Source organism: Branchiostoma floridae, chromosome 1 (genome assembly GCF_000003815.2).
Source record: "Branchiostoma floridae strain S238N-H82 chromosome 1, Bfl_VNyyK, whole genome shotgun sequence".
NCBI lineage: Eukaryota > Metazoa > Chordata > Leptocardii > Amphioxiformes > Branchiostomatidae > Branchiostoma > Branchiostoma floridae.
In genome coordinates this window covers 8,317,328-8,342,763 of record NC_049979.1, presented here as the reverse complement: position 1 = coordinate 8,342,763, position 25,436 = coordinate 8,317,328, and the positions used below count along the sequence as shown (strand labels likewise).

Sequence of the window (25,436 nt, the reverse complement as noted above, 5' to 3'; positions counted from 1 at the left end):
CACATAAGCTGTTTAGTACATGTAGCTTGTTGCTGACATCATATGTCATGGTTTAGGAATGAAGTATGTGTGCACCATGGGCAGCTGCATTCCCTCCATCCCTACAGACATGCTGGCACGCCTGGGGAATGCTGCAGTGTGCTGCCCTTCTGACCAGGGTCAACACCTCACATCCTCTAACCACAACTGCAGATGGTTCATCTATGTTACTCAAACCGAACTGCAGGTCCGTCAAAACAGACAACATCGCATAGGAAGGGATTCACATTTGCTTCAGATTGTTTCAAAATCTTGATGGGTAAAGCTGATTAATTCAATTATTGAACTGAAGTGTTTTTTGTGGAGTATGTCACATGACCCCAGGACACCAAATGTTGTACACTTTCAACTACAGCTGCTGAAAACTTGTCAGGATCAAAGTTTGAAAATCTTTTACAAATGATGGGAAGGGGTTTGGTTGTTTCGAATTTTTCCTGGTGTGTTGCAGCTGTTATCTGAAAAGCCAAAAATGGAAAAGTAGTCCAGGATTAAGGCATTCCATTCAGGGTGTATCTGTATCTGTATCTGTATCTATATAGCCGGTATAACCGCCATTCGGCGTAACACACCAGCTTCGCAGGCGCGCGGCGCGGCAGCAGCTGGTTATATTACACCGAACGACCCGTCACACCTAACTTTTGCACATCTAACTGCAAGCGTTCTTTAAAACTATCCAGAGAAGATGCCCCTACTGTACTTGGTGATAACAAATTCCAATCTACGATAGTTCTGGGAAAATACGAATTTTTGAACACATCAATCCTAGCTTGGAAACTCTGGTACTTGAAGTCATGGCTGTTTCTTGTTCTTTTTTGAGCTGGTATTAGATACTTATCAGTCGGTACGTCCACCAGCTTATTGGTCATTTTGTACATCATGCAAAGTCTGGACATTTTCCTTCTGTCTTCAAGTGATGTCCACTGTAGATCTGTTTTCATTTTAGTAACACTAGCATCCCTGTTGTAGTTGTTTGTACAGAATCGGGCAGCTTGGTTCTGTACCCTTTCAAGTTTATCTTTGTCTTTCTTTGTATACGGATCCCATACTGTTGCAGCATATTCAAGGTTAGGTCTTACCAGTGACGTGTATGCAAGTGATTTTACGCGGGCTGGGCATGCCCACAAGTTACGTTTGATCACTCCCAATGTCTGTTTAGCCTTGGTTGTTATTTTGTTAACATGGACACCCCACTTCAGCCCAGTTGTTAACGTAACACCTAGGTATGGGTGACTTTTTGTGGTTGCTAATGTCTGACCACAAAACTGGTAAGGGGACACATTTGGCGTGCGTTTGTTCGTTATGTGCATGATATAGCACTTATCAGGATTGAACTGCATAAGCCATTTCCTTTGCCATTCTTCCAGGGTGTTCAGATCTTTCTGAAGAAGTTGTGAGTCATTCTTTGCAGATACCTCTATATATAGCAGACAATCATCGGCGAATAACCTCACACTTGAATCGAGCTGGTCTGGCAAGTCGTTTATGTACAAGAGGAAGAGCAATGGTCCCAGAACAGTCCCTTGCGGAACTCCCGATGCTACTTTAACTGCAGCTGAGGCCTTCCCTTCTACCACTACCGTTTGCTCTCTATTCGTCAGGAAAGCCTTTAACCAGTTTAATGTAGAACCTTGAATTCCATAGTACTCCAGTTTTGTTATGAGTCTGCTATGTGGGACTTTGTCGAAGGCTTTAGTGAAATCAAGTATTGCTAGATCCACCTGTCTTTTATTGTTCAATGCCCCAGCTATGTCGTGAACTGTTAAAACAAGCTGTGTTTCTGTTGATCGCTTTGCTCTGAAACCATGCTGGTAGTCCGTTAGTATATTGTGGCCTTCCAAGTGTTTCATGATATGGCTATGAATAATGTGTTCGAGTAGTTTACAGGAAATACAGGTAAGTGAAACAGGTCTGTAGTTACTGGGAACCGCTCTATCTCCCTTTTTGAAAATGGCGCATATGTTTGCATCTCTCCAGTCTTGGGGGATTTCTCCTGTGTCAAGCGATTGTTGGAAAATGTTAGTCAAAACAGGTGCGATTTCACTGGCTGTCATTTTGAGGAACCAAGGTGGTATTTGGTCGGGCCCGGATGCTTTGGACGGATTAAGGCCTTGCAACATTTTTTCTACACCATACGTAGAAATGTCTATATGTTCCATAGGAGTGGTGCAGGGGTTTCCAAGAGATGGCATGTCTGTGGTGTCTTCTTCTGTGAATACACTTTTAAACTGTGAACTGAGTGCTTCTGCTTTCTTTTCACTGTCACTTATAATGGTGCTCCCCACCTTCAGAGTGGCTACCCCAACAAGGTCTCTCCTCAGGCCTTTTATGTATGACCAGAATGTTTTGGGTTTGTCAGTTATAGCTTCTCCAAGTATGTTCGCCACGTATTTTGAGTGTGCTGATCTTATGCTTTTCTGTACTCCTTTTTTTACTTTCTTGTACTTGTTCCAGTCTTCCTCTTGCCCTGTTCTCTTAGCTTTATTGTAAAGACGTTGTTTCTTCCGACAGTGTCTTCTTAAGTTTCTGTTAAACCAAGGCAGGTTGTATCTGCTTGATGTCATTTTACTAGGAATGTGCTTGTTCATTGTGTGCTTCATTTTTCCTTTGAAGTCATCCCATTTCTGTGTCACCGACATGTCTTTTGTTCTCTGGTTAAAGTTTGTAGCATAGTCCTCAAGGTCATTCTTGATAGCCGGCTCGTCAGATTTCGTGCGAATGTACACTTTCCTTTTTGGTTTTTTGTTCTGTTTGGGTGCCAAGTTCACGTCCACTAGAACCATGTCATGGTCACTTATTCCCGGAACTACTGTGGTCTTTTCAATTATGTTTGGGTTATTAACTAAGACCAGGTCCAAAAGGTTACCATTTCTAGTTGGTTCCTGAACTGTTTGGAATAGCCCATGGTTATCCACTAAATGCAGTAGTTTCTGTGCCTGCCCTGTATGGTTCTGAGCGTTGTCTGTTGTGCTGACATCCCAATTTATACCAGGGGTGTTGAAATCTCCAAAAATGATTACGTTGTCGGAGTTTATCTTAGTTCCCATTTTATTTATAGAGCTGTCAAGCTCATCCAGACTACTGCCTTGATCTGATGGAGGTCTGTAGTATGTACCAATCATAAGCGGTTTCTTTCCTGCAAGTTGGGTTTGTGTCCAAATGATCTCACAATCTGTGTCCAGATCTGTTCTGTGTGTGTGGGGTGGAAAGCATGCCTGCATTAGCTCCCAGCACCATGCCTAAAGAATCATCACAAATCTATGGGACGAATAAGATATTCAAAGTTTCATATCTACGCCTTTGAGACATCCGTCTGTAACCTAAAACAAAAACAAAATTGGAAAATCCCCCCCTGGGGCATGAGTGACCTGCCTGTAATTTTAGTAATAGCATAAAATTGAAAATCCTGGGGTGTAAGGGGGCGTAATCCATTAGAGGTTATGGAGTGTTGTCTCTGAAATGATGACAGTCATGTTTGCTTCACAGAGAGCCCAACCAAACATGGAACTACTCCATGAGATATTTTCCTGACCTCTTTACCTCAGCTCATCAGGTTCAAGTTCAAAGGTCAAGGTTTTGCATGGGATAGCCTTTGGCATGAATTTAGCATTACATCCAGATGTGAAATGACCTCTGAAAAAACAAGCTTGTACTGAAAGAGAAGAATAATTCTTCAACCTTCCAGCAGAGAAAAATAATTAGGTTGATCTTTGATGATTATTGAATGAAGTGGTAGATGTACATGCATAGATGTAACTAGATCTCACAACAACACCCTGTACTCCATATACATCATTGCTAAAGGGGCAGACTATCACTACTGACATTTGGAGTGTTACTCTGATTGTAGAAATTGAAAAATTAAAATGGATGTAAATCCAATTACTGGTGCTGCCATAAAGGTAATACACAACTGTGACAACATTTCCTCAATAATCGTTCCAAGCCCCCAAAATCTAGTTTACATTTTTCAATTTGGTTCTGAGGTTGATGTGCCTTCCTTAAACCTAACTGACATGCCAAGTAAGTAAAAACAGCTAATGGTGACCCCAAACAAGAGGCACCGTCTGCACTTCTGCTCATCAAGTACACTTTCCTAGTCCATTTACTGCCCACTGAGAGGACTCTCCACGTCAGGTGCTAATGAGGAGAGTGCATCAGACGCCCTCTGCAGGTCTTCTGGCTTTTTACAAGACCATTACCGCCACAGGTCGATGCAATCTTAGCTCCAATCCACAATCTGCCAGCTGAGCTAATGAAATCCATTAGTCACTGGGAGAGGGGGGATGCATAAATACATGTCTCACTAACAGGTGGTTGCAGGCTGGGAATTTATAGTTAGGACAGCTTTGTTAGTTTGTATTTTCTGAAGTTGTTTACTGACAATTTTGCTCAAAAGAGATTTAAGTACATAAAATTTGTATGTTTCAACAACCATCACTCAATAAGAGTGATCAAATGTTGTTAAGTAGAACTGGTGCGAGATTTCAATGTAGGTGTTGACACCAGGCAGGGCTCTTGCCAGCTCGACATTTTTTTCCGTCAACCAATTCCCATTGTCGCAAAAACACTATTCCAGGAGTTAGAGAGACTGAACTGAGACCTTGAAAAACGGGTTTTAATGAGATTATCGTATGTGAAAGGGCACCGACACATATTGTCAACAATCATAACAATAGCAAAACAAACTGTGTGGCTTTTACGGCAGTGGACAGAGTCCCCAAGCAGCCTGTAGCTTCCACCAAGGAGCTTTTATCAGATTTTTGTCCGTCAAAGTTGACGGATTGGTTTAAAAAATTTTCCGTCACACGCAGCAAATTTCCGTCAATTGACGGAAAAACGGACGCTGGCTATAGCCCTGACACCAGGCCAATAAAAAGAAAATTTTCTGACTGAGGAGGCTGGCCTATTAACATCTTTAACCAGAATGATATGTACAGTTACTGCACTGCTTGAACAGTATGAAGGCTTAGCCAGTATATTTCAGGAAATAAGAGAGAGGAGCCCTATATATGTGTTATGTAGGTTAAGCACCACATTCAGATTGGGACTGAACATATTTGTTCGATCCAGGATCTCTGTAATTGCCTTCTGGTGCAGTATCAGCTGTTAGACCTGAATGGCTAACCTGTAAAAGCCTGGTCCACCCTTCAGATGATGTTCATTTACAATTTTGCTGCCTGTAAGCAAAGTAAGTACAAAACTGGTTGCAGAAAAGAATTCTCCTATATCCAATTTTGCTGCTGTCCTACCTGGAAGGATTGCTGCACGCCGCCATCGAACCCAGGAGTCCAGGACAGGGTAACCGTCGTGTCCTCCTTCTTCACCAGGGTGACAGAGGTGGGCATGTCTGGTTTACCTGTGGGGAGGAGGTGACAAGGTAAGTATGACTGTAGCATACAAAAAAAATCTTCTTCACAATAACATGTGATTTAATTCCCAATAAGAATATAAATTCGTGAATGTTTTAAACAGCATGTTATTGATTCAAAGATCATTCTGCTTAATCTTTATGTGGCGTATATAAAGATAATCTTATTGATAAATTCTTGGCCTGTTGAATCATTTGCCACTTGCCAAACACTCGGCCAAATCAATATGCACAATTTGCAAGCTATAATTCAATCTGCTTATCTAACGTCTCCATGGGTAGTTAGGGTACTACTAGTCTACTATCTAGTTAAGTTTGGTGAAGTATGTGCCATGCTTTCATTCCGCAATGTTCTGTTAAAATGAATCAGTCTACAGACACGGACAGATCAACACAGACGTGACAGATGCAGTAGCAACAACGTAATGTCCTGTTACCCTGCAATAACAGGGCATAAAGATCAATGGAGCCTTTAATGGGTAAAAAAAGCAATACCAGTAACCATGTGTGGCTGTAGGGTGGGGGCAGTCAGGGCTGTTAGGAGCTATCTTCAAACTAAAAATTCAAGCACAACTTTTACAAAAGCACAGATGCCAATTGAAAGTTTCCATCATTATAATACTAAAAAATTCACTGTACTAAAAGCAAAAAGGATGTGCCTTCAATGGAATCCAAATGGTACAGTTTACAGTGTAACTACATTTGTATGTCACCACCTGTTTAGACAGAGCCAAATGGCTGACACTGAAAACCAATCCACTCATCATATCCCCATTACAAGCTTTCCATTCAGGAACATTACGGCAGTTTACTGCCTACAAAATCAATGTGTATCCCCTATTTGGGCTGTAACGGAAGATGGGGAAAATGGCCTTATGGCATGACGCTATCGATTTATACTGTTATTAAGTCTTAAAGAGTTTAAGTAATGAGGGCGTGATTTATATTTCAAGAACTAAAAATGTTCAGAATGAAAAGAAGAAGAAGAGAAGAAACATACCCAGTTTCATCAACTCTTACAATTGGTAGATTTTTTTTCACAACTACTGTACTAGTATGTATACATTTTGTACATCACAGTATATGCCTTTCTTGTGGTGGTAACATTAGAATGAAGGTGAATAAGTTTTTCAGACAACACTGTAAATCTATCATTCGCATATCCGGTAGTGAACAAAATCAATGGGGAAATGTTGCATTAGGGCACCAAGTCATTGACTAATGCAATTTACATACTTCTCCCATTTCAACAGTATCCAATTTGCCTGTGGCAACGAAGTTGCTATTGATCAGTCATAACATCCCAAAATGACATCTCCCTGTCAAGTAGAGAAATTAATGAGGCAAAGGGTGGGGAGATAGCATGGGAGAAGATAGCTGAATGATAGAAGATTGTCACGTGTCTGTTATGTTTAAGAGTTCTTAGGTATCTGTATAAAACATAAATGGTAGAGCGACAAAAGTGTCTCTCTGTGGATGGATACTGTTTTTCCAGTTAGCATAAAATGGCCAAAGCAGACAGGTCTTGAGCTGGTAGGGCACAGACAAGATTTGAGCACAGAAAGCTGGGCAAGTTCAATTCTTCAAGTTTTATTGCCAAAGCAGAAGATGTTTTTAGAAGTTTGTCAAGTAAATTTTTTCATAGCTGTGACTAATAAAAAGAATACAAGAGGAATGCCCAGGAATTACGTTACCTCTGTGCTTTCTGGTTAAAGTTGTTGTGATCTCCTCTTCAGTTGGGACACGTTCAGTTGTTGCTTGAACATGTATTTGAAGATTTGTTATGGGTTGTGTAAAGAACTTTTTAGGGTTTTTAGGCATTTAGGGCTCATTCTTCGTCTTGTTATCTATCAGGAAAAGCAGGTAGCCTTTATATAAGGGAGCTGGGTCCTAATGCAGGGATGGGTTTGCTTATTGATTTGGGTTTATACCAGCATTTTTATGACATCGCTGTATCCGTTTATATCTGTCCTTTATGGTGTAGGATGTTTTTATTTGGGTTAGTAGTAGTACATTTACAAGCTCTTTGTTAAAACTGCTCAAAAAGCGAAAGCAGGTAACATAAACAATAATGAACAAAAACATATTCAAATACAACAAACACAACACAAATAATGCTCCAAAGGAAAAACATCTGACAAAAACTTTCTGATAGTTTGGTTCTAGTTTTATATGTAATATTACATGTATGGCAAATCTGGAATATCATTGACATTTCCTGATAGACAAACATTTTGTTCTGTAATTACAAATAAAAATGGGTCTAGAGTCTATTCCAAGACACCATGCGGGTGTTTGTGGCCATTGTTTAGAATTGATTTTAAAGTTTTGTAATTCTATGTCTAGGACATTTGATACTTCAGAAATATTTGTAACACAGTTTCAACTTTATAAATATTTCCCTGGTCCTGTAAAACTTTGGAAATATTCATCGTGTGGAATTGGATACTTCTAATGGTTTCTAAATAATGATAACAGCATTCTACCATTATTTACCATTTTCTACCATTTTTTGTAAATGGTTCAGTTGGCTGGGAAGATAGCAATTCACACATTCTTGCAAAGTATGGTTGGGTGCCATGCAACAATGGCCCACCACAAAGGATCCACCAGTACCCAGCAGTGAAATCTAAAAATATACAGATACAACAATAGGGCTTACTTTTATGGGGGCAATAAACTAATTTAACCATTTGGCCAGGTTTACCATTTTTTGTAAATATTTGTAAATGTGAAATAATCACACAGAGGTTTCACAATTATTCTAAATAAAGATATTTTTGTACAGTTACTTTCAAAATGTTTCTAAAATATTCAAAGGAATTCAAATATATGAGTACTTTCTCAGTCATTTTTTTTAAAAATAGTTTAATTATTGTGGCTCAGATATTCTTTTATTCAAATTAATTCAGACTAATTATAAATATCGCCTAAAAACCCTCATGGTGTCTTGGAATGGACTCTATCAGCTGCTTATTGTTGCTAAACACAGAAAAGCTACAACCGGACACTGGACAGGACTCTGCTAGGCAGGAAGATGGCAGTTAAATTAAGTTTAGGATTGACATGACTAGGGCAAAAGCGTCTACATGCACGGAGATAAATTAACAGGGGGAAATGGTTCTGTTGTTATTGGAGTTACCATTGCCGAACACTTACTGCTAATTCTGTTGGTTACTTTAATGGCCTTTGCAGATTTCATGAAGGGTTATGCAGAACTAGGAATGGCAGGTTGCATCTGGGACATAAGAAGGAAGTGTCAAAGAAAAGTCACTTCAACAATGTTTATTTTAGTTATCAGTGTGAAGTACTTATGATTCTGAAAATTAGACTTATGGCATTCACAGACTCAAAGACGACATCTTATCTAGGGTGGAAATAGCCATACACTGCGATAACAGCAGGTGCCTAAGCATCCGGATTGGTCAGGAATGACAGACATCACAGGCATCTATTTAAAGTCCTAAAAGGACAGACATCTGCCAATCATGTCAATCACATACATGTCACCTTCCATATAAGGACAACATAATGACAACACTGGAACACTGTCAAATCCTTGTTAGCATTCTCTGGAACATGTCTAGCTATTGATTGATCCAAGCTGTTTGGACACTTGGGACATTGGTACTGCAGGTAGGGGGCACTGTTGTACCACTGGGCAGTTAGTCGGATTGGTGTTTTTTGTAAAATGACAGGTGCTTGTCATATGCTACTATTTTGTTTGAGTGATCGCCTGGAATACCTCTAGTACTCAACTATGACTTTCAAGATGGAAAGGCTGGAATTTCTGTGCCCATCTTCTGATGATTCCCATATATTTTATTCAGCAGAACTGCACCCTTCATTACAGGGTACTGCACTGCTATGTTATCATCAGTGATTCTCATTTATACTGAATGCTAGGTTTGAATGATCTTAATGTTTGACAAGAAGCAAGTATGCCTATGTAGCAAGTCATACTTCCTGACAATCCCAAAGTGAGAAAAAAAAAAAAAATGGCTAAGTCCAGTCCTCCCATATCTGGCTAATAGAATATCCACTGACTTTGTATTCATGCTGCATATCCTTAATGCTGGGATCCTAGAAAAAGATTAGGGTACTGGAATTCCTTTGAATAATCAGGGCAATCAATGACTTAAGATCAAAGCCCTAATTGAAGGGAGAAGACACATGAAAGTAGCAGTTCCTGTAACCTCCAGGGAGACCAACTGTTTGACACAGAATATGGAGCATGCCCCTAGAGTGTGTCTATGTTTCAGGCTGGCTGGCTACATTCTTACCAGGGAGGAAAACAAACACTCTGACCAGCATCAACTGTTATTCATGTCCTGCCTTGAAGTCTAACCAAACATTACTGCAACATGTCTGTCTGTAGGCCACATTTCCCTGACCTTCAGGTTTGGGGAGGTAAGCAACAACAGACCCATGCAGATTTCTTGATCTTTTTCTCTAAGGAGAATGATTTGTCATAAAGGGTCACATAGCATTGTGACTGCTGAGGATTGTGTTTGGAGCAAGACATTCGAATGTGTCAAATAACGTGGTCTCGGATTATTTACATTTGGTGTAAATCAATTCTATTTACACAAAAGTGTCTGTCTTTTACTACAGATTCTTGATTTAGGTCACCTGTCCAGCATGAAGTCACCACTGTCTACTCAAACAGATGGGAAGACACATCCATCACCTAACCTGTGACCTCAGGATTGCTGGGGAATATTTCTGACAGTCTATCCAGGAAAGTGAGCAGTAAACATCCAATGCAGCCCATATACACAAAGTCGAGCCTGGCAAATAATTGGTATCTTTGATCAATCCACAGAGGACATGCTGTACTCAAGGCTGTACTGAAGTGTTTATTCCTCAAGATGCCTCCATGATAAGGAGCGTGGTTGTTGCCTTGTTTGGGAGTTACCTGTTTAATCTCAAGTTTGTTAGAAGATTTGTGAAAACATACTGTACTTGGACACACACTACTAAAATTGGGGTGGTCACTTGCTATGCTAATTGTACAAAGTTGTGTGGCCCAAGGGCTACTGAAACGGAGATGGGTACTGCCCCATGCACCAGTTGGCATGAGAAGTTTGGGCAATTGGTCACAGGACATTCTTGGTCACTACAGACTCTTTGCATGACATTCTCTATCCTTGAATCGATCTACTTCAGATTGAAAGCTAAGACATGTGGCCATTCATATGGACCTTTTGATGGGAAAATATGTTAACTGCAGTTTGGGATCAATTTGATATTACAGCCTGAATGTATGTATAGGCTACAGCTAGCCATAGCATCCAGAAATCACTTTGGGTCTGGACCAAATTGATTATAACTCATAGCTGCCTATCGGACTGCATGCACATTTATTGGTTATTGGGTAGAGCCTGGCTCCTATCTGTCTATCTTTGCCACTGGGAGAATCCACAGCTAGGACTAAACCCATCACCCTAATTATAACTTCGACTGATAGATCTACACTATCTGTCAATGGAAAAAAAAACCTATCATAGTGGGTGCCAAAATAATGGAAAATCGTCTTCTTCAGGAAAAATGGACTTTCTTAGCACTGGGCAACTTGAATAGCCTGGTATCCAGCCATAATATAGCTCCCGAGTCTCTTCTCTCCTCTTTGCAATTATGTCTGGCCCTGATTGATTTGAAATCAGTTGGAATTTAAATATCCCGCATTGAAAGTCTGCGGGTGCAAAGAGGAGAGAAGAGACTCGGGAGCTATATTACGGCTGGATACCAGGCTACAACTTGAAAAATGGGGCTACCAGGAAATTCAATCAGAACGTTCCTCTTATAAGAAGACATACAAGTTTAATTCCATTAGCTTTTGTGTAGATAGTACTTGACAAATTACTTCAATTTCCAAGTACAAAAGAACTGTAACACCTCTGCACCACTGCTGTTGATGGAAGCGGGCAGCTACAAACCATCTGTCTCTCTCTTTATATATATATATATATATATAACACTGACATGCAGCATGTGCAGATTATCAGGAATCTGTTTGTCTCTAACCTGGGCAAACAAACAGGCGTGATCCTGGGCCAAATATATCATGAATCATACTCCATCAGGAAGGGTGTCTGCTCCAACCCACAAGCAATTAAAATTCCAGGCATTTTTCCAACATGTTTCTGTTGGACTTTGAGTTTGAGCTAGCATATTTCATGGGATTTCCTTCCGAAAGATCAAGATGTGGAAGAAGAAGCAAAAATAACAATGGGCAATGATCTAACAGGGCAGGTATTTCAATACCATGATCAGCCATTTCCATAAGCCAAAGTGGACCACTGACCAATCACAGAGACAGAGGTCATCGCCCTTAAGGGCAGCTGCTGAGGCTGAAGTTTGGTGAAAAGTGCATAGAGAACAAAACCAAAGTTTCCTTATATCAGATTCCCTTCCCTGACCCAAAAAATTATTATATACCTAAAGCTTTCCAGGTGCATGCAACCTGTCAGATGCACTGAGTCATACATGCCACTCCTAATGAGGGGGGCAGACATCTTGTCCCTGCCTCCCTCCAAGGTCGACCTCTGAGGGCTGTCTGCCATAACAACCCCTGAATCAGGGCAGCAGCTAATTGATGTGGGTGCTGAACCAACGCCAGCGCCATTAATGGTGAACTGTACATTGTAGCTAGGTTACCATACATACAAGCATGATGGCAAATTATGGTAGAATGCCTAAATATCTCCATCACAGGGATGCCTTCAGGCTGTTGTGAATAATATCAAAGTTACTAACAGATTGAGCGCAAATCTCTTCTATTTTTGGCCACAACATCAAGCTGTTGGTCTACATCTATCTATGAGCATGAAGGGAAAGACACTTCCCCCCACTGTTGCCAACACAGCACAATGTAACCATTGCTACAAATAATTAAGGAGTGTTTAGATGGGACTGTTGACAGTTGGCACCTAGAGATCCTGATTTTTTTAAACAAACTGCTATGGAGTGTACAAAGGTCTGAAGACAGAGAACTAGAGGAAGAGAGCAATCTTTGATGAACATCAAGCCATTGCTGCCAATACCTCAGACAGATGCAGGAAGTAGCGATTTTATATTAGTTTGGATTCTGGGGTCTGTAAGGATGAGGCCTTTTAGGTTTACTTACAAAAGGCAAGGGCAAATGAGATGGATGCAAGCGGTTTTGCACACAGGGGGTTGCTGTCTGTCTGGATCTTCTGGCAATAACTAGAATGACCAAACATGGACAAAAACAAAAGACAAGGACTTACTTCTTCCATCCAGTCTGACATTGAAGGTGTCTGTTCCCAGGCTGTTGGTGACCTGGCACCTGTAAGTGCTGTAGTCCTGATTGGCAGACACGTTGTGGATGATGAGAATGCCTTCCTGTTGGTACCAGCTCTTTGTGCGGACCGTGCTCTGCAGCTTGTTTCCACTGGTGTTCAACAACTCGCTGCCCTGAAGACAAAACAATTAATTTGTAAAGATCAGCCATGTGCCTGCAAAGCTGGCATGTTGTGCATTCCAAGGGCAGTTATACCAACTACACAGATCCATGGACAGTCCATAAAAGAAAGTCCAAAGAAAGCCATCAGGCAGTCTTCAAAGCTTAAACATAAAAGACATTGACATCTTGATGTCCTCCTACCTTGAACCATGAGAACTCCACATTGGGGAACCCGTCTGCCTTGCAGACCAGGTTGGCTGTGTCACCCTCCCCAGCCGCCACTCTGGACAGAAGGGGGGACTTGTCCAACTCAGGGGCAACTGTGGGGAAAGAAGGTAAAATGCTTGTTTCAGCCAATTCATTCATCCACCCAGCATCATCCAAATTTAAGTTTTGAACGTCGTGAGTTCAAGTTATACTAACAGTGGATACAATTGCTTCAAATGGACATTTCAATCAGTAACAATTTCATACATGACATCCAAAGAATTATGTCCTTTAGAATTACAATGTACATGTATATTGCCTCATTTAACAGATTTCATGGTAGGTAGTCCAACTTACATCTGACAAACAATCTTGAAGTCTGCACAGCAGCAGGTGGGATGCCATTGTTCGCCACACATTTGTAGTCACCCTTATCCTCCTTCGTGATGTCGTTGATGCTGAGGGTGGCTGTGAGGTCGCTGTATGACCGGACGAGTCGGGATGTGTTCATGCCCTCCCGCGTCCAGGTGACGAAGTTGGGAGGTGTTGGGTTCCCCACTCCCGTGCAGAAGAGCTGAGCAGACCCCCCTATGTCCACTATTCTGTGGTCCGTGATGTCTGCAATCTCAGCTGGATCTGGGGGCACAAAACCCAGATTGTCCTTTAGTTATTGGCAAAAGACAGCAGGTGCTGTCTGAAATGTCAGATTTTTTCCAAATTTTATCCAGTTTGTTGAGTACCTGTCACTTTGCCGAACACATATGAAGTTCACTTTATTTGGTACAAACTTGACTGTATCATAATGTAAAGATCAATGCAAAAGCCACATAACAAAAATTGGATTTACATTCAATCAATTTTGATGCGTCAATACATGGCATAGATATCAGAAACAGTTGAAAATTCAAGAACTCAAATTTCCTGTCTTTCTTCTCTAGAAGCTTGCTGTAAATCAAATTTTGTATAGATGTATAGCAGTACTTACATTGTACATTCAGAAACAAGGTTCTGTCAGTAGAGCCAAGTTCGTTAGAAGCCTGGCACACATAATTCCCTCTATCATTGCGCGTGACGTTCTTGATGATGAGAGCTCCTCCAGTGACGATGTAGCGAGGACCGCTGGCCTGCCTCCGCTGTCTTACTGCAGTCAACTCCACACCATCCCTGAACCATCTGCAGCAAGTTGGGAAGAATGTTACATCTCAACTTCACTTCCGAGTTCTTCATTTGACAGGAATAGCCAAGGGGGATCAAAACTTTACTTTGTCCAAATAAATTTTCTTCCGTTTGGGATTTCACCAAATAAAGCATTCCCCAGGGAGACAAGACAATCTGTTATGCGAGCCCCAAGAATCCGCACAAGTATGGCATCTGTCACGTCTTGGACTGCTTCCAAAGTCATTATTGCCAACTTGAACATTTGGTCCAATCTAATTTGCTCGAGGTATTTTTCCTTATCTTTAGAAGAACCATTTTCGACCTCGTAATCAGGGGCCTATGACTGTTACCATGGAAACCACCATCAACAAGAGCTGGGGAGCTTGGCAATCACAGTAATTTCATCCCATGATAACTATGGGGTGCGTCACTTGGTGCAGTGGATGTTTCATGAGGGCTGAAAGCCCTATTATCCAGAGAGGATATTTCCACTTAAAGTTGCAAGGTCATAAGTACACAAATTTGGAGTTTTTGAATAATTGAGGGAAGAACTGTATAGGGTAGGCTTTTGAAAATGGATGCAAAACCATTTCCCAAATGTTTTGATGTGCATGTTTTTATATAAAGAGACCATAATATCCCCCCACCCCATTTATGATAACAAAATGTGACGCATCATCCTATTTCAAGGCATATGAAGAGCACAGCAAGTGCCATATCTCCCTGGATGACTTGTTAGGCTTTACCATTTCTTTGGCAGGTGGCACACAGGAGGAATCAAGGCTAACTGATTTTTTTCTGGAAAAATCTGCTTACGCTCATATGATCAGCCTTCCATACCACAGATAAGGGGATCCAGTCAATAGGTTGTCATGCTCTAAAAACTTCCTCAACCCTCATCAAATCTCAACCCCAGACAGCTGCTGGGCACTTAAATAATGATAACTATCAACAATCAAAGATCAATTAATATTTTACAGCAGATGGAAAAAACTGGTGAGGCATGCTGCTAGCTAATTGCTTGACTATGTGGGGACCAATTCATCTCCCAGCCTAACCGTAAGATGGTGTTCCAACAATAGTTTCAGAAACACTCCACTTTCATTTAAAGTAGCCTCTTTTATGCAAATGAAGTACAATGCTAATCTATAAATATACCTACTGCAATGCTTCTAAACATCTGCAGCAGAAAATTGCAAGGCATTTTCAACTGCTACCTGTCTTACTTCTTCTCCATAAACTTTAGTATATGGTGAAGTCTGAATGTCTTCTTGAAGAAATGCGGCAGCCTATGTCACCCCCGGGAAATTACATCCCATCAGAAAGCGAACAGTTTGAAGTAACAGATTTCCCCACTGATCCAAGTATTCATTGGTTAATGTACAATCTTTGAAACTCTTTTCCGAAGATCTAAAAAGCTTTCCATCATCATATTTTATTCTAAATTGCAATGGACGAAAATGCTAATACTGTTTAACAGTCACCTCCCCATGACATTGGTGTTCTGTAAAGCAGTTGTGATGAACTCACCTGTAGTCCACTGCAGCAGGGTTCGCTGAGGCAGTTGAGTTGATGATTGCATCACGGCCTTCTGTGGCATTCACTATTGGAGTGGATTCACTGACTGGGAACTCAGGGGCAACTGTCGGAGGGAAATGCATTCATTTAGCTTTTGTAGAGGTCATTTTCTCTGTATGGAACACTTAACTGGAAGTATAAGAGCCCAGAGGTGAGCAAGGAAGACGGAAACATACAACACAGCCCATATGATGTACACTAAGTATGTGGTGGGAGTTCTTCTACTGTGACAAAATCAATCTGGAAGACTATAGCTGTCTGTTTTAATCAGCTGTAAATTGGCAAATGTTTCATCTCCCCACAAGCATTTTGATATATGTATAGACTACACATCAGTATGTAGTTAAATATTTGTCGTGATGGTTTGGTGACATAGTAACTTTGTACTTCTAAGAAGTTACCAGCTACGTGCAGCTGTTGAAGCATGTTTTTGGAATCTTGATAATATTTGTATTAACTACCATGCTGGATAATAATGTCATCATATACCATAGTGGCACTTAGAATAGTGAGCAGTAACTCTAAAACAGATTCTGTTACGCAAAGCCAGATGCTGTCCAGTTTGTGTACATATTACTACAGCAAATGTGATTATACTGTTAACTGCATTGCTCCCTGGATTTGTTAATAGGGCTACTAAGACTTCAGGAAGGAAAGATGAATGGGCTGACAATTTTAGTTAGAGAACTGTTTGGCTGAAGTTAGCTGACAACTGTTAGTTAGGTGCATGCAGGAATAAGACAGGTGGGGCTGATGTGAGTGATACTCCACAATGTGATATGACATGCCACATCAATCAGTGGCTGTTCATTGGTACAAATGTAGTATATCACACCATCTAAAGAGGTAAACAGTCCTGACACCAGTGGGTTGATAATCTGCCCTTTCTGACACCCCAGTCCTCCCCCCTCCCTCTTGGGGGTACAGCTTGGGTTGCTGAAAACCAAGGTCAATCCTTCTGTTCCTGCCACCTGTACTGACAACCTTCAAGGTCAAGGGTCACATCCTGCTGCCAACATCCCAAATCCTGATTCTCTGCATGCAATTAAAACAACATGACTGAACCAACATCTCTATCAAGAAGACTGGGTTATTCTCTACTAGAACTTGTACTTGATGTCCAATATGGTCCAATCCCAAAATTTGTCAAGTACAGTAGCTAATTTGCTTTAGCACGAACTTGTGACTTACAATTTCCTAAAAAAAGAACTGTAACCATAACTGCAAAGATCTGGTTACTGCATTATTCAGCCCGGAAGAGCTTTAGCAAACTGAGCCAAAAGGCATACGTTTTTTTTAGAATGTCAAAGGAACTCAAAGGAATGACCCTTTTATAAACATCATGACCACTTTCATGGCCTACAAATTACAATACAAACATTGGCTCAAGTGTTTCCTTTTTCTCTCCTTACAGAAATTCCTGTCCAACTCTGACTCACCACAGAACCATCCAAAGAACCCTTTAAAGCTGGGTTGGTTAGAGAGGCTTCCTGTACTACTGGCTGGACAGAAAGTTCCTGTTAACAAATGAGGACCCTAATGGTGCTACTGTTTCCTGATAGCGTAAGGTCAAGTCCAAGGGTTAGCTGGCCTGATGACAACTACCATAATTTGAACACTATCAGAGAAACGTACAATTGATTGATACAAGGAATAGTGCATGAGGTTAATTAGAACAAGTGCTTTAATTTAAAGGATTATTTATTGGGGGTTTGAGTACAAGTACATTTATTTTTTGTCTGATGTAGTTAAATAATGGGTGAGTGAAATGTATTTATCAAATTCAAAATGACTTTAGCACTGTATGTAAGTTATTGCAGTTGAGTAAAGTGTGAAAATGAAAACCAAAGACTAAAAAGCAAAAGATTTTTTTTTCAGTCACGGCAAAAATGGTAAAAAACACGTTGGGGGAAAAACTTACAATTCACATCCAGAGTGATGGCATCGTTCACACTTTCCGACAACAGCTCATTGGTGGCACGACAGGAAAACACGGCGCCATCTTCCGTGGATGTCAGCGGGATGGTCAAGGCGTTGGTCGTGCTGAATCCACCGTTCTCGGCCGGTACCCTCCCCTCCACCGTCCCTGACTGGACCTTCCCGTCCCTGTACCACGTCACCACGGAGGCAGGGTTACTGCTGGATGACGTACAGGACAGCGTGCCCTGCTCGCCTGCCTTCAGCACTGGTGGGTTGGTAGTGATGGCCACCCTCTCTGGGGGAACTGTCAAATAAAAACAGTCATGATCAGTGAATATGTCGTTAAACTTTTTTTGTCTGCAGACATGTAAGCATAGAAATGAGTGTCTAATGGCATTCCAATCATTTAACAGCTGGCAACCACAATGATGTAAAGGAGATAGCTGAAGATTACTTTAAAATAGCCTGTTTAAATCTCGCTTATAGCAGCCCACCCAACATCTGCCGGAGGGGCCAGTTACAGCCCCAGACAGCAGACTTTGTGTTACACAGACTAACATTAAGACAAGTGTAAATAAAATTGTTCAGTATTACTACAAAGAATGTCACGAGGGTGAAGATTGGAAAAAAGGTGCAAGAAAAATAGAAAGCCAACTTTTAATCTTTCACTTCTTGGTCAACGTTATACACCAGTTTCAGCACACCCTCTTCCACAATTATTCATAGGTCATCCCTAAGGCAGTATGGATCCAAGGCCAAAAGTAGTTGGTTTTATGGATGAGGCAATCTACTGACCAAATGTAAAGCAGTATAGATAACTGAATTTGTGCAGTGGGACAGTAAACTGATAGATGGGTAGCCTCGGCTTGGGATCCATCAATACCCTTACAGGTTGTGAACAAATTTGATTTATGTGGTCTCTATCACACTATATGGGACTGTATCTATCTAATGCAAATTCCACACAAAAGGAGGGCGATGCATTTACACCCATACATGTGGCCCCTTTTATTTGTATGTCACCATGCCCTGCCATACCCTGTTAGGAGATACAGTCTAGATGTGTGGAAAAAAAAATGTCCTCCAAATTGGCACAGCAGGGGTTGTTAATTACGTGATGATGATGGCATTTTAAGAAACACCCTACTGATAATTACACCCCATGCACCATACTAACCATACTAGTGCTCACTCAAACCATTCTATACCATTACATCCTTTCATCCAACAGACCACTGGGACATGTATGCCGGAATCTATTTCCCCACTTAAAGACTTTGCATGTTGTTGATTTTTTACAGCCCATTTCATTGACAGTTAAAGGGCACCCTGTATCGATCCCCTGGACGTCCCCAGATGCATGAGACCATTAATAAGTCCTGATGTCCTTCTGAACGTCTTAATGATTTTCTAGCATGGCATAAATGGGCTCAGTAGAGCAATCAGTCGATCTTACAATTACTAGCAGGACTATGAATAAGAGAGTGGTGCTAATTGCCAATGGTTTAGTGTTATTTAGTTCGGTACCACCAACGTGATAATGACATCTTTCCATACGAAGACCTGATTCTGTAAATTTTCTTTACGGTATGACAGCTAGCATGGGCTCATTTCTATCCTCCTAACATTCTGTATGCAAGCAATCATTCATATTAGGAAGTGCGTTTCACTTAAGTTAAAGCTAGCGTAACTATGCTACATGCTGTGGTCGTGAGGGCAAACAAGTAAACTTTCTGCTGCAACAATTTACAATAGAATGGTTGCAGTTGCGAAAGTACTTTTTCATCTTTGTGATTATAACTGCTTATCTCAGACAACTTCAAACAGCGATGGAAAATCATGCATAATGTGGCTCACAAAAACCTCCTGATGTTGTTAAGGGTCAGTTGTTTCGTGACACGGGGTGCTCAGGGTACAAGGTTTAATTGGCCCAAACCCTACCTGTTGAAGTTTTGGAGCGTTAACGAGCCTTTTTGCATTTTACAAGGTGGACATGTTATTCGGCGATGCTTTGGTAACCTTTTTGATAGATGAACCCGAACATGCTGCAATGAAGCAGAGGTCAACATTTACATGTCTCTGGGGCTGGATAAAAGACGACCAGGACATGTGAAGTGCAGTTCTGTCTGTCTGCATCATTGTAGTGTAGTTAAATTACTTTGGCCATATGAGCATGCTTAGGCAACAAAATAATATTTTTTCAGCTTGAAGCCCCACCTGCCATGACATGAGTTGTATTACATTGTTGTAGCTGTAATGAGCTGTATGTATCAAGACTGAACATAAATGCAAAATGCAATTACATGCATATAATCAATGTCCAGGGTCTCAGGTGATGTTCATTCAACTTATAATATTATTTCCGATTATTATTCATTTTCCAAAAAGTTGTATGGAATGTGCATGCTTGAAACCATTTCCTACGTTTTTAAATTTTGTATCAGAAACAATATTTGGGATTAGAATCAATGTTTGGGAAACATGAAAGTCTGTATCATCCTTTCCATCCCTGCTGCAACTGGTAGTTGTTCAACTGTGTAGCTGTTTACTCAACACTAATCTTGGAAGAAATCATCCATTTAATGGCAGGTCTACAATTTTGTGCGTAGAATGCATATCTCAAAAATCAATAGTTGACCCGAGTCAGCAGATTTCCATACTTTTGCAGCAAAATGACGATCAGCATCTTTCTAGGTTCAAACAAATAAAGATGACTAATAACACAAACCGTGTGTTTCAAACAGAGATGGATGAAAGCGGCCATAAAACATAAAACCGAAAGCGGCTCAAAATTGGCAGCAATTTTAGAGACCCCGCCAGGTTATCAATCAATTGTTCTTGTGGCAGGAAAAATCCATAAGGGAGGCAGGAGGACGGAATCCACTATCAGATCTGACAGCTGATGGCAGCATCAGCATTCTGGATACAACTCTGCAGGTAAATCATCCGAGAAATTGTCCTTTTATGTATTCCATCACACCGCTCCGCTGTTGATTGACGAAGATTACGGAACCTCAGCGCAGAATAACAATAATGGCATAGGACATGGTCCATCTACCTCTACTACGGCAATCTATTGTGCTCTTAACTGAGAACGAAAACAGGACATCATTTTGACACAGTTTGTTTTTTTACCTGTGGCTTGTGGAACAGTTACAAACAAGTAACTTTTGGAGAAATCGGAATAACAAATCAAATAGATATGGCAATGTGGCTTTTAGGCATGATAGGCATTAACTTAACATAACCATGAACACTAAATGCATTCCATCTGCCACACTGTAGAAATATAAAATGCTGTTATGCTTTAAGTATTCCATCTGTTAATTGCCTTTTGCAATATTATTAACACGTAAGTTAGATGATCATATTCGTAATTCAAACTAATAAATGTGAAACTGTGATGATGTTCATTCTGCAAACTGTTCATGCCTTGCTCTACATTAAGCCAAAGAAAAAATCAGGGCAGACAGAATGAATCTCATTACCAGTACTGCAATGACCTGCATGCGATATTGTTGTCTGTCTGTCAGACACCAAAAAGCTCTCTAGAATTGGTCATGTGGCTTTTCCTCAAATAGATAAAATGGATCACCCTCCTTTTTCAGGGGTCAACCGTACCCATATTCCTGGCACCCAAGGTCAGATCAATGTGAAACATTTGGAGGCCTTTAAGTGGCTGAGGCGGAGGAGTGAATCAGCCTTCTGGACCTGAGCTAAGTGCTCGGTCTGGTGGCCACCCTGATGGGCGCACGGGACATCACCAGAATTATAAGGATCACTTGGCTGCACCCAATCCAAGCTAGCACAAAATGATGTACCTGCATGTTTCGTGGCTTCACTTTGCAAACAAAAGTTCAAGCTACAAGAACATGAACAGCAGACCAACATGAAGTACTAACGTACTGTTAGATTTCAATACTTAAAATATTGAAATAAACTTCCACTTGTCTGCAAGACCATATGAACAGCAGAACAAAATGAAGTACTTTCATCACTTCAAATATTGCTTAAATTAAATCTTGCCCTCTTTCTTGAAGTGATACCATTGCTGTTCTTGGTTGTTGCTTAGCAGGTTTGGGAAACAGGAACTTAAGATGTATAATAGATAATATGAACTTTCTTCAATGTTTGAGATTGAAATGAGAAAAGTTTTTCTTCACTGTCACATGTATGATAGTGAAGAAAATATGATGATGTAGTGATGTATGATAGTTCCTGTTTCAGGTTTGGGAAACAGGAACTTTAGATGTATAATAGATAATATGAACTTCAATGTTTGAGATTGAAATGAAAAAAGTTTTTCTTCACTATCACATGTATGATATACAAATGGGAAAACCACCAAGATGCTACAAAGCAGTGGTACATCCTATTGCCATGGATGCTAGTATCATATTGAATTTCAACCTAGATAAAGGACCAACTGGCTTTTAAGTGGAACAAGGGGATGTCAATAAATGATTGACAGGGTCAAACCCTAGCTTGACCTCTGTGGAAAATCATTTAGGTCAAGTGTCCATTTCAAGCTTGGCTCTGTCAAATACGTCAATATAGCAGTGCATTAAATGGACTAATGCAGGAAACACTAATCATGGCCTCTGCATCCATTTTGGTGACCACGGAGTGAGAGGACAAGTTACCATACCATGACTCTCCAAGGAAAAGCCAGTTAGGAGCATGCCAATTTCTAAAGATAGCTACAAAGTCTTACAGGGGTTTTGGGGAGGGGGAGGGCAACATTTGATGGGTCATTATAATTCTTTCTGCCTTGACCTTATCCCTGATGACGTACATGTCTGAAGTCAATAATGTTACAGGTATAGGCCAACAACAGGCAAAGGTTGCTGACGCCAAAAACAGTCAATTAGTCATTCTAAAACCACTGATGGAATTCGCACAATGGCAGAGGTGTAGGGCAAAAAGTACACCTTTCCCTGTTGGGGCTTTCAGAGCTACATGTATTTTTAGACATAAAGTTTTTATCTAATATGATCTTAAAAGTTAAAAAACAATATCTTGGGACTTGAGGTAAGCTGTGGTGTGATTTCAACCATCTATTTTGTGTAGAAATGAGGGACAACAGCACCTGTGATGATAGGTGGGCGGGAGGTGATAGGAAGTCTGCTTATCTCAGTACACAATGGGGATATTTATGCCTCCTGTTACAACCTTGCCAGCCCTGCAGCCAGGATCTCCCTGTTCCAGGACCCTATTGCACTTCCTGTCACGCAACCCACACATCTCTTCATTCCACAGGCTCACAGGAGAGGTGCCAGGACAGGTGGTCTAATACATCTACCAGAGCTTTGGCCATGTTTCTGACCTATTGTCTGCCCAAAAACACACCACAAGTGAGTAATCTTTCAATTCCAGAGGTAGGGAGGAATGATAGATATTTCAAGGGCTTATCCCTGGAAGACTACACTCCGTCATGCTCATGCCCGCCCTTGATTCCGCAAATTCCTCCTCCTATCTCGCAGCCAAGAAGGTTGCAGATTCTATTAACGATTTTTTATCATAAGCCATCCCGTCTTAACGGGATTTTCACCTCAATGCTCAACATTCTCTCTCCCCACACAAACACATTCCATCCATGAATGCGATGCTTTGACTGAACCTATCTGAAAATTCTAGCAGATTTTACATAAGGCTGTTTAAGAGTTGGGGAACATATCTGATGTGTTGTTCAATATACAAGCTCATAGTCAATGGCCTATAACACATACAATGTACCAGTCCAACTCAAAGTAATGACGGATATCTCCATCTGAAGAATAGACATTAGTACGAAGGCTGTCTACAGCTTTCGATATTCATTATTATTATTATTGTTACATCTGCCATTTTTAAGTCTGTTTCATGTTATGAAGATCAGATTTATTGGACAGATGGGGTTAAATCTTTCTCTGGAAAAGCAAATTTCCATCCCGGGGTGGGGAAATCGGTCCAAGAGACAGCCCTGATTGGTATGTAGATGAGTGGGTTCATGGGAAACTGTTTCTACAATCAGTATTACATGTATTACTCACATTGGACGGTGAGAACCTTGGTAGCACTGAGTGGCTGAGAAGTGGCAGGGTTGCTGGCATTGCAGCTGTACACGGCATTGTTGTCACTAGCCTCGGCAATGATGGACAGTTCGCTGGAGGCGATGTTGCCACTGATGGAGTAGGTGATGGAGTTGGAATCAGCGCTGAGGACCTGTCCGTTCTTCAGCCAAACCAGGCTGGCCTCTGGGTTTCCTCCCGCTGCGATGCACGTCATCCGCTGGAGGCGCCCCGCCCGGACAATGGTGCCTTCTTCGTAGCCTGAGATGTAAGGTTCATCTGGGGGATCTGAGGGAAGAACAGGCATTGTTGAAAACTGCTCACAAGTAATTTGTATGATACTATGAATATTGAAAATGTGGTTTGATCGATCTTCTTTATTTCAGTACTGTACTGTATGTACAGTAAGTAAATAGATAAATGAAGAAACAGTACTGTATCATACTTTTACAGTGCTGTATCATTTATCTTTAATACCATGTATATACTTTTGAACAAGACTTGGTATTATCACAAAAACTAGGGGACTTAAGTAAACAATGATATTTTGTTAGGGTGAATCTCCCACAAATGAAGCAATAAAGTTGTGGGAATTCCATATTAAACTATGCAGTGGGTAAGCACGACCATGTGCTGTTGAGGTTATTTTTTTTCTAGTCCATCTGCTGACCATGTGGGATTCTGATATAAATTCTGATAAAACATAATCCATGTTAAGTTTCAAGGAATGGCTCTTCAGAAAAACTTTTATAGTTTTATACATAGAACGTATGCCTGTTGATTGAAGTTTCCTCACCAATCCTCAGCCAGCAATGTTTTGTTAAGAGGTATATATAGTCCTTGGGAGGAAAATAAATATAACTGTATACACAGGGCACCTAGGACATCTAGTCATAAATCAAGTGACATATCTACGTGTGTGACTTAAGAATTCGACAAAATGTTTCCTTTGGACTAGACTCAGTTGCTCACATGAAAGACATCTTGTCTATCATACGATTCAGTCAGGTTGTATCTTGCAAGGCTGAAAATCAGGTGATACACATGGAGAGGCTTATCACGCAGCAAGTTGACAGCTGTATGTATATCAAACCAAGAATTGGGTCTAACTTCAATAATCTTGAACCTAAAATTAGAGCCACACGACATTCATCTCAGGTGTCCAAAAACAATGATCTTGGTTTATGCCACTTCCTCTCCGGATATTTTTTTTCTAAGCACCAGGATCTACCGCCTGTGATGAAGGTCACAGCTTATGGGACCTGAAACCTTGGCAAGTAGGAAAGGTAAAACCATGTTGTAACTTCTTGGGTCCCAGCTGACATTGCAGCTGACTCTTTGCAAAAACAACAGTCAACACCCTATGGAGGAAGCCTCAGGGCACATATCACTGATGACACTTCCAGACTTGTTTCTGCCTTCAGTTTTGTAGTAAATTTCAATTGCATCTACTATAGTCTGTGTAACTCAAACTCTGCTGTTCAGGGCTGTAACTGGCCTCTCCCCACCAGATGTGGGCGGGCTGCTATAAGCTAGATTTAAACAGGCTACATCTACTAATTCTTGGCAGAGAAACATGTAGAACACTGCATCATTTCCATTGTACAGTATCTTAATTGAGCACACGTGCCTGTGATGTCATGTTACATAGACTTGACTGGAATATGTCAGGAAAGCATGCAGATGG

The 25,436-nt window shown here is 40.9% G+C and overlaps 1 protein-coding gene across 16 annotated transcripts in view; it reads right to left on the bottom strand.

The window, feature by feature from the left end:
* The window catches only part of LOC118419693 (nephrin-like), an 86,821-nt gene that overhangs the window by 10,139 nt on the left and 51,246 nt on the right, over positions 1–25,436 (bottom strand). For all 16 annotated transcript variants that reach the window (XM_035826275.1, XM_035826300.1, XM_035826258.1 and 13 more), the window contains exons 7-14: positions 23,732–24,037; positions 17,701–18,003; positions 15,732–15,843; positions 14,029–14,216; positions 13,401–13,679; positions 13,038–13,156; positions 12,661–12,847; positions 5,289–5,395 (exon numbers count right to left, since the gene is read on the bottom strand). In XM_035826275.1, coding sequence (XP_035682168.1) covers positions 5,289–5,395; positions 12,661–12,847; positions 13,038–13,156; positions 13,401–13,679; positions 14,029–14,216; positions 15,732–15,843; positions 17,701–18,003; positions 23,732–24,037 — 1,601 coding nt within the window. The remainder of the gene's footprint in view (positions 1–5,288; positions 5,396–12,660; positions 12,848–13,037; positions 13,157–13,400; positions 13,680–14,028; positions 14,217–15,731; positions 15,844–17,700; positions 18,004–23,731; positions 24,038–25,436) is intronic.